We start from the raw sequence: 13,800 nt of genomic DNA, 5'->3' as shown, positions 1-13,800 counted from the left end.
TACTAGGTGCTGAGTAACACTCAAGAACTGGTAATAAAGAATTTTGCTCTCTTTATATGTGGACTTGATTGCCTTGTAGGCTCAGTATCAGAATCTTCCAGTGTAAGAAAAAAAATTCCTTGTTCAGGCTGAACTGTTATATATAAATTTTCATTTTCTGCAGGAGGTATTTGCGTGCTCTTCTTGTCCCTGTGACCACACACTAATTCACTAATTCCCAAAGTTTGGGATGACTTTTTTTTTTAATCCTTTTAAGTATGAAATAGGATGACAGGACAGAGAAATAAAAATAAAGATGTCTGGATGGGCCAGGTTTCTTGTTTTGTTCTCATAAATTCTCCATGCCCTCTAAACAGAGCACTGAAGGGGTTTCTGTTTCTCATGCTAGACAGCTGCTCTCTCTTTTGACACAGTTAAGGTCACACTTTGAGTCTCAGTACTGAGAAGGGAGTCACCTGAGAGTTCTGCTTTTGTCCAGTCCTCCACCAGCAAGCTCTGATGGCCCTTTCAGTCTACCAGGAACTCTTGATAGCATTGTCGTCTTTTGACAGAGAACTGTATGCGAACCCGGCTGAGTGTCCCTGAATGCTTTAGTTTTATTTTATTTTTGCAGATCATCCTTATTTCCTAAAGCATCTTGTTCCCATTTCTGCCTCCATGACAGTAAAAATTCTTGGTATGTTGTGGATAGTCTGGCTTGCATAGAATTCTTGCACATTGTATTTTTTGCTACCTGTAATTAAATTTTGTTAATATGTCACAGTTAGCTTCCTGTTAACATTACTGAAAAGTAAGTTGGGATGCTAGTGAAGACTTGGGTTGTCTCTATGTGGGGGGTATGGCATCCCCATGAGAAGAAATCCAGGTTTCTTTTGAAATAATATGTTTCAGTTGTGAGTATTCCTCACTGAGTACTGCATGCCCAAACCAACATTTTTTAATGATCACAAGTTAGTGCGCTGCAGAGATTTATTGTCCTTCCATTTTTAGTGTGTGTTGGTATCTGTTGATCATGAGGCTTGGCCCCTTTTCACAAATAGCTTTAACTTGTTATAAGGAGGTTGCTATGGATTTCAAGTTCTCCTTTCCAAGAAGTACTCTGTGCTATCATAAACAGCTGAGGAAAAAATTCCCACTCAGTTTCCTTTTCAGCTCTACTATCTTCAACTACAAGTCAAAAAAAATGCAGTAGGAAGCTCCTAAGAATTCTTCAAATAGTATCTATCATATTCTTTCTGTACTTCTGCACAGTTTATTTAAAATTCATCTTTTTTCACTCTTTTAAAAGGCTTTAGTATAAATATTTGTAGCCACGACCACTTAGATTGCAGCAGTGCCTAAAATTACCTCAGTTCATTTAAAACACGGGGGAAGACAACTCTTCTCTGAAAAGAGAAGCCTGGGAAGCAGGACTTCACAGTGTACTACATCACTCTAGTTTTTAAATAGATGGAATTAGATTCGTCATCAGAGTGCTCTCTAAATTTTGTTTGGTTTACAGTGTGGTTTCAGAGGATCCAGAGCAAGGAAGGGGGAAGGCAGACTAGGAGAGGAACTTCTGGAAAATCTGAAATCCCCCCTCTCTCCCTCCCTGTCTTCTACCCTCCATATTCCATATTTCTCTTTCTCACCTCAAGGCAGTGACTACAGGATCTAAACACATTTCAAACTGTGTACTGCATATATTAACCTGTGAAGTGCAACCTTTAAAGCTGCATTGTAAAGCCTTTTTCTACATTTTTGAGTTTTATCATAGAAATCTTCATGGAATCCTGGAGGAGGACAGATTATGATCTATCAGTTTTTTGCTAGTATCAGTTGTAAAGCAGAAAGTCTCATATGAGTACATTTCACACACTGTTGTCTTCCCACGAATTTTTGCAATGAGTTCCTCACTCATGTAGACAAACATGCACACTTGTGTAGCCCTTTCCATCTTGATTTTTTAAAGGGAAAATTCATTACCTTCTGAAAATCAGACTTTAAAATAATATAGTTACATGACTGAGACACAACTGAAACAGAGCCAAATTTTACTGTCCTTGAATCAGAGCCTCTTGAATCAGAGTTGAGGAAGGAAACACCTCTCAGCTTAAACTAAATCTCAGAAATGGTCAGAAATCCAGAAGGAGGCAATACCATGTGATTGCTCTGGAAATGAGAATAACACCCAAGCCGGAGGTTTGGTTAATGCACAGATCTTGTGGTGTTTATCAGCAAAGGGTGGGGTTTAAACCACCAAAGAGAGAAAGAAGCCTTGAGACAGTTTAATGCCAATAAGGGAAAACAACAAGCTCTCGAAACAAATTGCTTGTTGCTCCCCCTGCAATGCTGGGAGAAGGTAGATTCCTGCTTGCTGCAGGACAGAGAATCACTGATTTTGTCTCCATGGTGCTTGAAGCTCATCTCCAAAATTGTTTCTGGAGTTGGTGATGTTGAGCTGCCAGGCTGCATGTGTTATGACATCCGTGTTTAGGTGTGTTCCAAAGCCTTACCCTGGCCTGTTTCTCTCCCTGGTATGTGCAGCGGCTCCAGAAGCACTTACATTTCTCAAGGCTCTGTCCTGTCACCACCAAGGAGTGACACATGCCTTTTTTCCTGGTCAGAACACTTTCCCCTGGAGCACATCAGCTCTCCTGAGTGCACACAGGCGCCGGCCCTTTTCCTTTGGGCCTCAGCTCCAGAGCTAAATCCAGCCTGACGGCATGTGTCATGTGCTGAGAATGAGAGCATGCATCCTGTCCTGCATGGTCAGAGGCAGTGTCAGGATGATGTGAGTACCAAGTTTCCAGACTGCAGCTGTCCTGAGGCTTCTGGGGGAAGTGCACAGTGACAAGTGCAAGTGGCAGCCCCTCGGTACCCTGAGAGTGGCACTTTTTGTGCAGGGCATAAACTCCAGCCAGTCTGTTTATGTGCCCAGCACAGGTCGTGGTTTAACCACAGCTGACAACTGAGTACCACACAACCCCTCAGTGCCTTTCCACCAAGTGGGATGGGGAGAAAAATCAGAAAAAAACAGCAAGCAAACAAACAAAACCCAGAAATTTGTGGGTTGAGATAAGAACACTTTAATAATTGAGACAAAGTAAAATATGCTAATAATAGTAATGATGACAAAGCCAGTAATAGTAATGAAGAGAGAGAAAAATATAAAATCCAGTGGAAACAAGTGATGCACATTGCAATTGCTCACGACCAACTTCCCCCTGAACAGTGATCAGCAGTTCCCACCTGGTTATCACCAATTTAAATCATGTTCCACAACATCCCTTTGGCCAGTTCAGGTCACCTACCCCAGCCATGCTCCCTCCCAGCTCCTTGTATCCCTCCTCACTTGGCACAGCATGAGAAGTCCTTGACTTGGGATAAGCACTGCTCAGCAACAACCAAAACATCAGTATGTTATCAACGTTATTCTCATACTGAATCCAAAACACCAGCTACTAAGAAGAAAAATTAACTTTATCCCAGCCAAAACCAGAGCAACCTGCCTGGTTTTCAGTGTTCATACAGAAGAGGGAATGTGAATCAGTTGTAAACAAAAATAAACAAATACAAATTTAAAAAAAACTACAAAACTGTTTGTTTGAAAGTATGTTGAGGAAAGCAGCACCTAATTGATACTGAGATTTTCCCCGTGATAACTTTTCTGGCTGTGACGAACCTGAAACATTTTTATGGGTTTCGCTGATTTTAAAGGTGGTCTTAATATCAGAACTATTTTTCCAACTAGTAAGCCACCTGTTTCTGTCTCAATTTCATTCTTCACATTAAAATTATAGAAGATAATGAATCCCTTTTTTTTTTTTTCAAATCAGATTTTTATTTTCTTGGGTTTGGTAAATTTGAAGTTACTGTAGTCACTTGTTCATTTAAACTTAAGAAGTATTTATCTGACAAATCAGCAGCAATCTAAAACAGAATTTTTCCACTCATCATAAATACAATAAACCAAGATCACTGCCTTTCTGGGGGTTTGGAGTTACAAGTCATCACTTTTGATTTGAGACATCAAAAATATCGTGTAAACATTTTACCTCAGCCCCGTGGCTGCGGCGCACTTGGCGCCAGACTGTGAGACCTTTCCTCGGACGTTTGTGCTGCACTGTGTCAAACTCAGTGCTCTGGGACCACGAACTGTGAAAGCATTCATGGTGAGTAAGGGTGGCCCAGGCTGATCTCACATGAATGTGAACTTTAGCAGAAAATCCGGGAAAATGTGAGTTGTGTGTATGTGTGTTTAGAGCTCAAGAAGTGACAGCTGAAAACAGAGAGTCCAGGGAGGATGAAAAGTGATATACCCCAGCTCTTTTGTACTGTACCTGGTGTTATTTTCCCGTATTTTTCACAGGCTGAAGCCAGGAGGCAGCTGAATGGCAGCATTTATATTTTTTCAGGACAAGAGATTCAGGCTTTTGTTTATTTCTCTGTAGAAAGTGATACTTCCCATAATGTGCAGAGAGATGTGCATATCAAGGATATTGAGAGTTTCAGATTGCTTTGATAGGAACAAATAGCCTACAAATCACCAGATAGGAAATGGAACATGGCACATTGTCTTAAACTATCTCTGTTAATAATAGTTTTTGCAAAACACCAACATAAATATCTGGTAGTCATGTTGCAGGGAGGTATTCAATGGTCCTCATTCAGGTATTTGAACATTAAAAGTATTTCATTAGATTTCAGAGTTGAGCAGGAGTAGAAATTAAACATTTTTTAATAGATGTTGGCAGCTTTTTGCAGAGTTTTTGTTTGGAATTGTTCAGAATTTCTTGTTCATTTTTTTTTTAAGGCATGAAAAGTCAGAGTTTGACCAGCTTGCTAAACATAATCAGACTCTTAAATTTCCTCTGCATGTGACTGTAGTACCCAAATTTTTTGTACCCACGTGCTTCAAACGGAGGTCGTAAACTCTGGGTTTCTCACCCGTTTATTCCCTGTGAAGATGACAAACAGCTAAATTTCAGCTCCCTGACAGATAACACAGCAATCTCTGTCCTATCTCTGTTGCTAGCTCTGCAGTTTCTCCCCTCTCACTGTCTAGTCTGTACCCAGCCAATCCCCGTGGAAATTCCGGCTTTTCACTCCACTGTCTACTCCAGGACATCTACTCAGGCTCCTGTCCCATCTCCTACCACCTCATTTCTACAGGCACATGCAATCTCTGATATATTTCACTTGAGCTGGGATTAATGTATCACAAAATTTCTTGAAAGGAATCCGAATTTCATTATGGCTGCCATTTTCTAGATTAGTCATAAAGGCCAAGTATTTATACAGAAGCAAAAGTTTGGATATGAGCTTGATTGCTGTGTGTAATTATTGGTCTGAAAATTGGGATTGTTTAATTTCTCTGGTGTAGAGTTATACTTCCTTGCTTCTTTTATAATAACCTCTATTAGCGTCCAGCAGTCCTTGAAGACATGAAAATTTTTTTAGCATAATCAAAAATGAAACACAGTGAGCTTCGATCAAAAGTATTCAATTTGTATTCAAAGTATTTAACAGGATATCTTCCAAACACCTGGAATATATTTGTAAATAGAACAATAATTATGAGTATTAAACATGCAGGACAAAATACTCTTTAATAGTTAAGTACCACTTTGGATCTCAAGATCTCAAAAGCATCTTATTACTATAAGTAAATGAAAATCTCTATAATTTTACTCCTTTTAAGATAGATAATTGCTACCAAGCTATCAAGAATGGGGTACTTGAAGCTTCTAACTTGCCTAATGGCAGACTAAGAAATAGTGTTTTATTCTAAATATGAGGAAAACAGTGGGTTCTAGAGAAACACTAGATGAACACTTGCATTCACTTCTGTGAGGAGAGCTACAAAATGCGTCTTTTTGAGATGTAGGAATTGTGCATGTTGAGGTCTCATATGAGACCCTCTTCTACATGGAGGGAGCACAAGAGACAATGGATTTAAGTTGGAACATGGCAGATTGAGGCTGGATATCAGAAGGCATTTCTTCACTGGCTGGATAGCCAAGCAGCCGAGTGGGCTGTCAGAGTCTGTGCATTGTTATTCCCTGAAATCTTTCAGGCCCTGACTGGATCAATCCCTGACTGACCCTGTAGCTGACCCTCTTGAGCAGGAGGTTGGAATGGAGACCTCCAAGGTTGCTTCCAACCTGATTATCATGTGAACCTACAAAACTACATCTGTCAAATGTAATAGTTGCTCCATTAACATCTGACAACTGTACTAGGCTGTAGTTTATGTCCTAAAACTGTAAATTCCTACTCCTGTGAGTGGATTTAATGATACCAGTAGTCCCAGTGAGGTTGATAGGATTGCTGGAAAGAATAAGGCATTAAAAGACCACATCATTAGACTGGAAACCACTTTTCTTTTGGTTTTTGTTCAGTGATTGGACACATCTTCCCTGAAAAGCCTTGCATGTCAAGGAAATCAAACGAAAGGCAAAAATATTATTCCTCTGGTAGTTGTGGTTCTACATGCTAACTTCCTGTCTTTGCAAATGGGTTATTCCATCTAATTGCCATGTGAAAAAGCCATGATTAACACAGGGAAAATTAATTTACTTTTTAATTGAAAGTAGTGTCAAATAAAATGTGCTATAATAGAGGAAAATCTATTTGCTTCTCAGTTTTAGTAACCTTAGATATCAATAGCCTGCAAATCAGACTAAGAATGTGGTCTTTGTTGTAGATGTTGCTATTGTTGTTCTTTTAAACCACGTGATATCCCTTTGACAGAATTGTTCAAATTTTTCTATGAAACTTCACCCTTTGCCCTTTCCACAGATTTGCAACCAATGTGATGCCCTGTTTCTGCAGGGATTTATTTTCATGTATCAGTATCCCCTCTGTTTTCACAGGTGGGCAAAAAAATATATTTGCTTGACAGGGTTATTTTTGACCTTCAGTAAGAAATGTCTAATAAAAAGAAAAGGGGAAATTCAGCACTAAGAAATCAATTTAATTTGTAGAAACATAATTGAGCACCCAAGTAAGGTTTCTATCTGTTAGGCATTTTCCAGTGAGTTTACAGTAGAGGACAGGAGCAGCTCTGCATTGCTACTGAGAAAGCTGAACTTTCCTCTTCTTGGCACTATGCAACAAATGAAAAAAAATTCAGAGTTGCATTCCAGTAAGTCTCTTATCAGGCTGTTTCATGTACAATGAGTTGTGTTTTGTGGAGAATAATTCTAAATTCCAGAGTATGTCCATTTGTAATTGCAAGTTTAATAAAGAGCTTTTTCAGTCAAAAAGCAATGGTTACTGGGAAATATGGAGTTACATGTGAGCAAGAGTACCTGGGAGCTGAATCTTGGGGAAGAGCAGATTTCTCTCGGGAATTCGTGTGTGGCATTTCTTGGCCACTCCTCTTAGGAATTGCAGACTTACAGATAATCCGAGCAGAGTAATACACACTGATTTTCTTTTTGAGAAATACCATTTTAAGAAGGCTAGTGCACATCCAGAATAATTCTTTAAAACTCAAATCTTTGGAAAATGGTAATTTAAACTTCCACTCTTTGAGATTATTTCCTTTAAAAAAAAGTCTCTTACAAAACTCAAATCTGGTTGATCTGGGTTTGGCATATGCAGTTGCAGCATCTTGTCTTCAACATGTTCCAAATTCTGATATTCTATCTGATTCTGTTTTTTCTTCATTTTTGTAATACACCTGGAGTCCTCTGTATTTATTAGAACAGGAGGCCAGGATTCCTTATGCCTAATGAATGTTGGCATAGTGGGTATTACTGGTTTCCTGCATGTGTTTATCAGAGGATGGTGAATTGAGGGTGCTTAGCTCCTTGATATGAAAGTGCCCACGCTGAGCAAAGGCTGGTTCACTCTCAACATAAAGTGATAAGACCAAAGTGTAGCATGCATTTTAAAAAATTACATATTTTTGGACCTTTACTGTAATTATCATCAATTAACCTTCTTAAATTTTTGTGGGTTTTTTTGGTCAGTATCTGTGTATATTTTCAAAATGCATTACTTCTGGCTTTTTATTTTCAATCTGTTCTTTCCATCACTGATATGAGGTTGGAATACTTTCTAACATGCCCTTCTTTTATAAGCAAAGTTACCCTGCCAGGATCTGAGCCGTTTCAAAGTTTGTGAAGTTTTTGAACTATGCTTGAAGCATAATCTAATAATCGATAATTTACCACTGATCATTTCTGTTGAAAAATTTAATATTTTGCAATAAATGTTTGGTTTTGAATATTTTAATGAAATTCTGGTTTGGGGGAAGAAGACAAGGGTTAAGAATCTTTTCAAACTAGTTTGAATTGTGGTTTACTTTGGATTTACAGTTTAATAGTGAGCCTTATGACCTTGACACAGCAATCCTGTACTAAAGAGATTTGTGTGTGGCCTAAATGCCTTAGCGTATTATTAACTTTTTAATAAACGTTCTTTTTTAATAGATATTAGGTTCAGAAAAATATATTCCATTTGTAAATGTTTCGATGCTTTAGAATGGCTGTAGATGTTACTGTTCCATTTCAACAATGTTGCAGGTTGATATTCACTGGAGATTTTAGGTTAATTTTAGCATGGAAAGATCTTGATGCGGATGAATAATGATAATGTGGAAAAAAAAATTTTCTCACGGTGCACATCAGTTCATTAGAAAGGCTTGGAGTAGAACCCAGACTGCCTGGCCAGTATTTCAGTCTGTTACCCATTTTCCTCTATCACCTACTTTCAGTATTTGATAGAGACTGCTGCTTAAAAATCAAAATATAAAAATGTTGTTCAACGTTATAAACATATTTTTCATATATCCAAATATGTGTTTGTTTTCTAAGGTCCTTACCAAGGATCCATTTTTTAATTTTTTTTTTTAATTTTGCTTTATTCTTTGCTTTGTTTCATGCCTGTTCAATTTTATTTATTCCATGTTTTCTTTTTGTTTTGTTTTTGTTTTTAGTTGTGTCTGGTAAGTTGAAATTTTATTGGCCATCTTCTAGTCATCGTGTCACTGTGACGGGAACTTCTCCTTCCCTTCCCATCCATCCCCTTCCATGTCTTCCAACCACTCAGCTCCCATCTTTTACTTGTTATTGACAAGACACATCGAACAGAATAAATTCTGCATGAAGTATGGGTAACTTAATGCCAAAGAGAAAGGTAATGGGTTGCAAATTTTCTGTCTGTTTTTATATGATGTAGCGAGTCAAATCCTAATGTCTCCTTTCTTCAGTGACTGCATGGGTTGAACTTCAAAGTGTGCTAAAAAAAATCATGTTTGGTTAAAATGTCTCTAGGATAAAAGTTGTGTTTTTCTCATGGATATTTATTATTTTGACGTCTTTTACAGTCTCATCATTACAATACCACATGTATGTGACCCAAGGTGTGAAATCAAACTGATATTAATAAAGGGCAATGAAGAAGCTTTCAGTACAATTAACATAAAATAGAATTTAGTAATAGTTTCCCTTAACCCTGTTTAATTTTTCTAACATTGAAGCTAATAAGATTTTTATTATTTACCTTAATGCCTATAGATGTAGAATAATAGACATATGTATTATTCTAAATACGTATTTTATATAGATACTACTCTAAAATATATTCAATATGCATATATTTTTAGAGTAGTATCCATATAAAATATGTATTTAGAATAAGACCTAGAGAAAGATGTACCTATTTATATTTTATAAATCCTCCAATGGCTGCCTAAAAGACTGAACTCCCCCTTTCTTTTTGTGTTAAGTAGTCCCTGAATGGTCATCTTGAGGTACTATAATCACAACCATCCAGCTATTTCTCCAGTGGTCAGAACCATTTTATTTTCTTTATAGTTGTACCTGTCCTCAAAATCTGAAACCTCGTAAATCCTCTGCAGTAGCACAGGGTTTAGAAACCCTCAGTTCCATACTGTGTGGCATTGTGTCACAGGCTAGAAGAGAACCAGCCAAGCCCAAAATTTAACTGTATGCTAAATTTATTCTTGTTACCAGAATCTAGCAGCATAACAAAGGTGCTTCACCCTCATCTCCATTTTCCATTTTCTCCATTTTCCCATTTTCTCCATTTTCCCCCCCATATCCCCTCACAACCCCGTAGCAAGCCCCCACCTGGTTCTCCGTCCCTCCCAAATGATACATGCTGCCATGTCAAAGTCTTCCCACATCTTCTTCCAAGGTACCGGCTGAGCATTTCAGAGCTAAATGTTTTGAAGTCTGCTAATTACAGTAGGTCTATCTTAGCTTTTTCTTATCTAAGGAAATGCTAGGAAAGGTAGCATTTGCATCCAAATATAGACAATAGTGTTGTGCTCCAAAAATTCCTCTCAAAGCAGGAGGAGCGTAGGAAGAATATATTCTGATATGAGCTCACCAGGGAGTACACACAAGGCATGGGGAACAGATAACTGCAAGAGTTGGCCCACAGGAACACTGAAAGCAATTGTTTTTTTTAAGAAAAAGGACTTAAGTGTTGTTCAATTTATTCTAGATAAAGCCACTGCTACTTGATGTTTAGAAAACACAGCTTTGCATTACATATTTTACACTGATTTTAGAGGGAAATCCTGTGAAAACATAAATGTTCACAAGAGAAAAAATGAAAGCAAATATCAAAAATAATTTGATTTCTTAAAATCAGATACAAAACATCCCCTTTATTCTCAATCCAAAGAAGAGGGAGTGCATAATTAGTTTTAGGCAGATAATTGGAAAGAATTTGAAATTAATAACTAAATGAGCTTTGATTTAATGCACATTTTTTAAGAAGCAAGAGTTAACATATAGAACATGCTAGATGTTTTTTTTCTGTGCTAGCATCACCAAGATATCTAATGCCATCTCTGCTGGTTTTTTTTTTTAATGTGACTGACATGATTTTTTGACATTCCACTTACTACTGGATGAAGGGGTTGTTGAAGTCAGTATAAATCAAACAATGCTGGCAGTATTTATAATGTTAGACTGAGCAGATGTTTCAAATTTGCCTTCATTTGCATATATATTTTGTTTGAACATGCTCTTGCATATGTAAATGAGGAAGACATTTAGCTCTGCTGTTCCTTTAAATTCATTCCTTCTCAGTGTGTTTGAACTGGAGATTTTAAGTGGTTATAATTTGAATAGTATTTCTTGGGCTTTTGACTTCAAGATTTTTTAAGATCCTGACTACATCAGAAGTGTCTTCTATAAGCACTTAAGGGCTTTTTCTCTCCTCAGCTTTCCCAAGTCGGAGATGATGAGTTTTGTGTGTGTAAGCCTGAATTCCTAGTTACTCAGCAGTGTGTCTTGTAGCCCTTAAGAAAGTGTGACCTCTGGGCCAGTTGTCCCTCAAAGATTTCTCCATTCTGGCTTGCAGCCCTGTTCCACCTTTAAGAACCAAATTGTAGCAGATTTGTTTGTTTTGGTGACTGTTGCTCTGCGAGTTGTCTCATCAAGCTGGTGGGACTTATTTCCTTGTACACTGGGTCAGCACTAAAAGCACATGTTGCACACTGGGAGTTTTAATTGAGAGGTCCAGACACAGAAAAGATGATCTGAGTGATGCTGAAGCTGTGGCTGGCAGAGACCCATGTGTCTTTGTGCTGCCTCTCCTTACTAAAGAAGTTTAACTGTTGTGGTTTATACCATTGAAACTCATCAGGCAGATTGTTCTTTCAAATCAGCTGATGGCGGTGTGATTTGTTTATTTTTGGTGTTTTCCTTTCAGAGCCTCCACAGTTTGTTGTAAAGCCTCGAGACCAGGTAGCTGCACTGGGGAGAACAGTGACTTTTCAGTGTGAAGCAACTGGAAACCCTCAGCCAGCCATCTTCTGGAGGAGAGAAGGGAGTCAGGTGAAACAGCCTTTCTGTCCTCCTTCCTGGCAGTTTCTTCAAGAAATGATTTCACATGAAAGAAAAGTAGTTTAATTGTCGTTTTAAAGATGTGGGAAACAGGTTTAGAGCTTGGAGATGCTGGATCCTTATTCTTTGCTTCTAAGGCATGTGCATGCTAAGTGATGTCAGTCTTACTAGAACAACTTTGTTTTCTGTCTCCTGTTTTTTCCATGAACGCAAAAATAAGTCAACTAGAAACATCCCATGTTTCACTACTCTGATAGTCTATTTCACCTAACAGGGAGACTTTCTAAGAAATGGAGAGATGACTTACTCTGAAATTTGGTCGAACCCCCAAATACTCCCAGATTTTCAGAAAGTTTGGCTCTGGGTTTATGGTGCAGCTGTTAGTTTGCCATGTGCTTTTGAGTTTCTGGCAGACAAAACTGTTTGCTGCACTGATCTGCATCACTGCATGGGTAGGACTCTAGTTCTGGGCTGAGGAGAACTGCTTTTGCACTCCATCAGTTGACTGACAGACCATACCTGAATAGGTCACGTTTTTGTCCTAAGTTCCTTATTTGAATGGGTAGGAAAATTATTTCATCTTCTTTGTAAAGGATCTTGAAAGCCAGTGGTTGAAACACAATATAGCACAGCAAAAGAATTGCAGTTTTCTTTCAGAGTCATCTTTTGAAGGAGGGATGTGACACAAAGTATTCTTTATTGGAAGGAAAGAAGGAATATGGGAGTCTGGTTTTCCTGTGAATTAAGGAATGAATGGTGCAAGAGTATATGACAGGGTTCTTTGTGTTACAAAACAATAGGGTAGAGAAATTGAGAACACTTGGAGATGGTTTCTTTACTCCATTTGCAACATTTCTGTCTGAATACCTAAGTATAACTAGACTTCTGACCAAATTTAGATGATTATCTTCAGTGGTGTATATATATAGCAGTATATTACACTTTTATTTTATTTATCCATTTATTTATTTAGCCACATTTATCTAGTACATTTTTTTTGCTCATTTTTGACTCTTCTGAGTGGTGACCACCTGTGATGATTGAGAGAAATGAAAGAGGAGATCAACGAATAAGGTGTGCTAGTCCTGGAGAATATTGTCCCATTCCTTTCGGCAATTTTTGGAAATGCAAAATGCAAACACAAGCACTCTATTCAGAGAAACCTACAGAGCATCTCTTTTTTAAAAACTGCTCCATTTGTAGGAAGGCAAATGTTAAAATACAGATAAATAAACCACCATCTGTATTTAAATGAAAGCAAATGAATGTCCTGGAGGAAGTTCTAAAAAAGAACATTAAAGCAAATTACTGAGGTTCACCACAGTTTTTTGCACCACTGTGGTATCTGTACATTTCACATCTTCACTAGACTCTGTTACACTTGGTGCAAAGTCCAGTATTGATCCTAGAGAGTATTAGAGCAATCCTGAAAGCCTTACACAATTCTATGTGCAAATCTGGACCTATCTGGAGATTAAAAAAAATCATTATCATTAAAAAAATCCAATAGAAGCTATTCACATTGTGGCATAGACGTGCTTAAGACATGAAGAGTAGAATGTTTTCTGTATAATATGAAAAGATTAATTTGTTTAGCTATGTTAATGTTATGCTTATTGATGTTTGATTTTATTTAACCTATTTTTTCCCCTCACTTTGTTTCCTGTACATCTTTTAGAATCTGCTTTTCTCATACCAGCCCCCTCAGTCATCTAGCCGATTTTCAGTTTCCCAGACAGGAGACCTCACCATCACCAATGTCCAGAGATCTGATGTTGGATACTACATCTGCCAGACTCTAAATGTTGCAGGAAGTATCATAACAAAAGCCTACTTGGAAGTTACAGATGGTAATCATAGATTCATTTTATCATTTCCAAGTTTTTTGTTTTTTATTTGAAGACAGCAGTGCGGTGATGTGACACTACTTTGAAATCTGTTTTGCATAAATGTGGATTGCATGTTTCTTTGAACATAAAATTCC

General features: G+C 37.8%; 1 protein-coding gene across 1 annotated transcript in view; it reads left to right on the top strand.

Moving 5' to 3' along the window:
• The window catches only part of ROBO1 (roundabout guidance receptor 1), a 297,271-nt gene that overhangs the window by 221,282 nt on the left and 62,189 nt on the right, over positions 1-13,800 (top strand). Inside the window, exons 7-9 of the mRNA XM_066208404.1 lie at positions 8,930-8,938; positions 11,683-11,807; positions 13,495-13,666. Of these exons, the coding sequence (XP_066064501.1) occupies positions 8,930-8,938; positions 11,683-11,807; positions 13,495-13,666 (306 nt within the window). The remainder of the gene's footprint in view (positions 1-8,929; positions 8,939-11,682; positions 11,808-13,494; positions 13,667-13,800) is intronic.

Source organism: Chamaea fasciata, unplaced genomic scaffold (genome assembly GCF_029207755.1).
Source record: "Chamaea fasciata isolate MVZ Bird 193981 ecotype frontalis unplaced genomic scaffold, bChaFas1.0.hap1 SCAF_2, whole genome shotgun sequence".
Taxonomy (NCBI): Eukaryota; Metazoa; Chordata; class Aves; order Passeriformes; family Sylviidae; genus Chamaea; species Chamaea fasciata.
The sequence above is the reverse complement of the archived record's forward strand: the minus strand, read 5'-3'. Positions and strand labels throughout refer to the sequence as shown.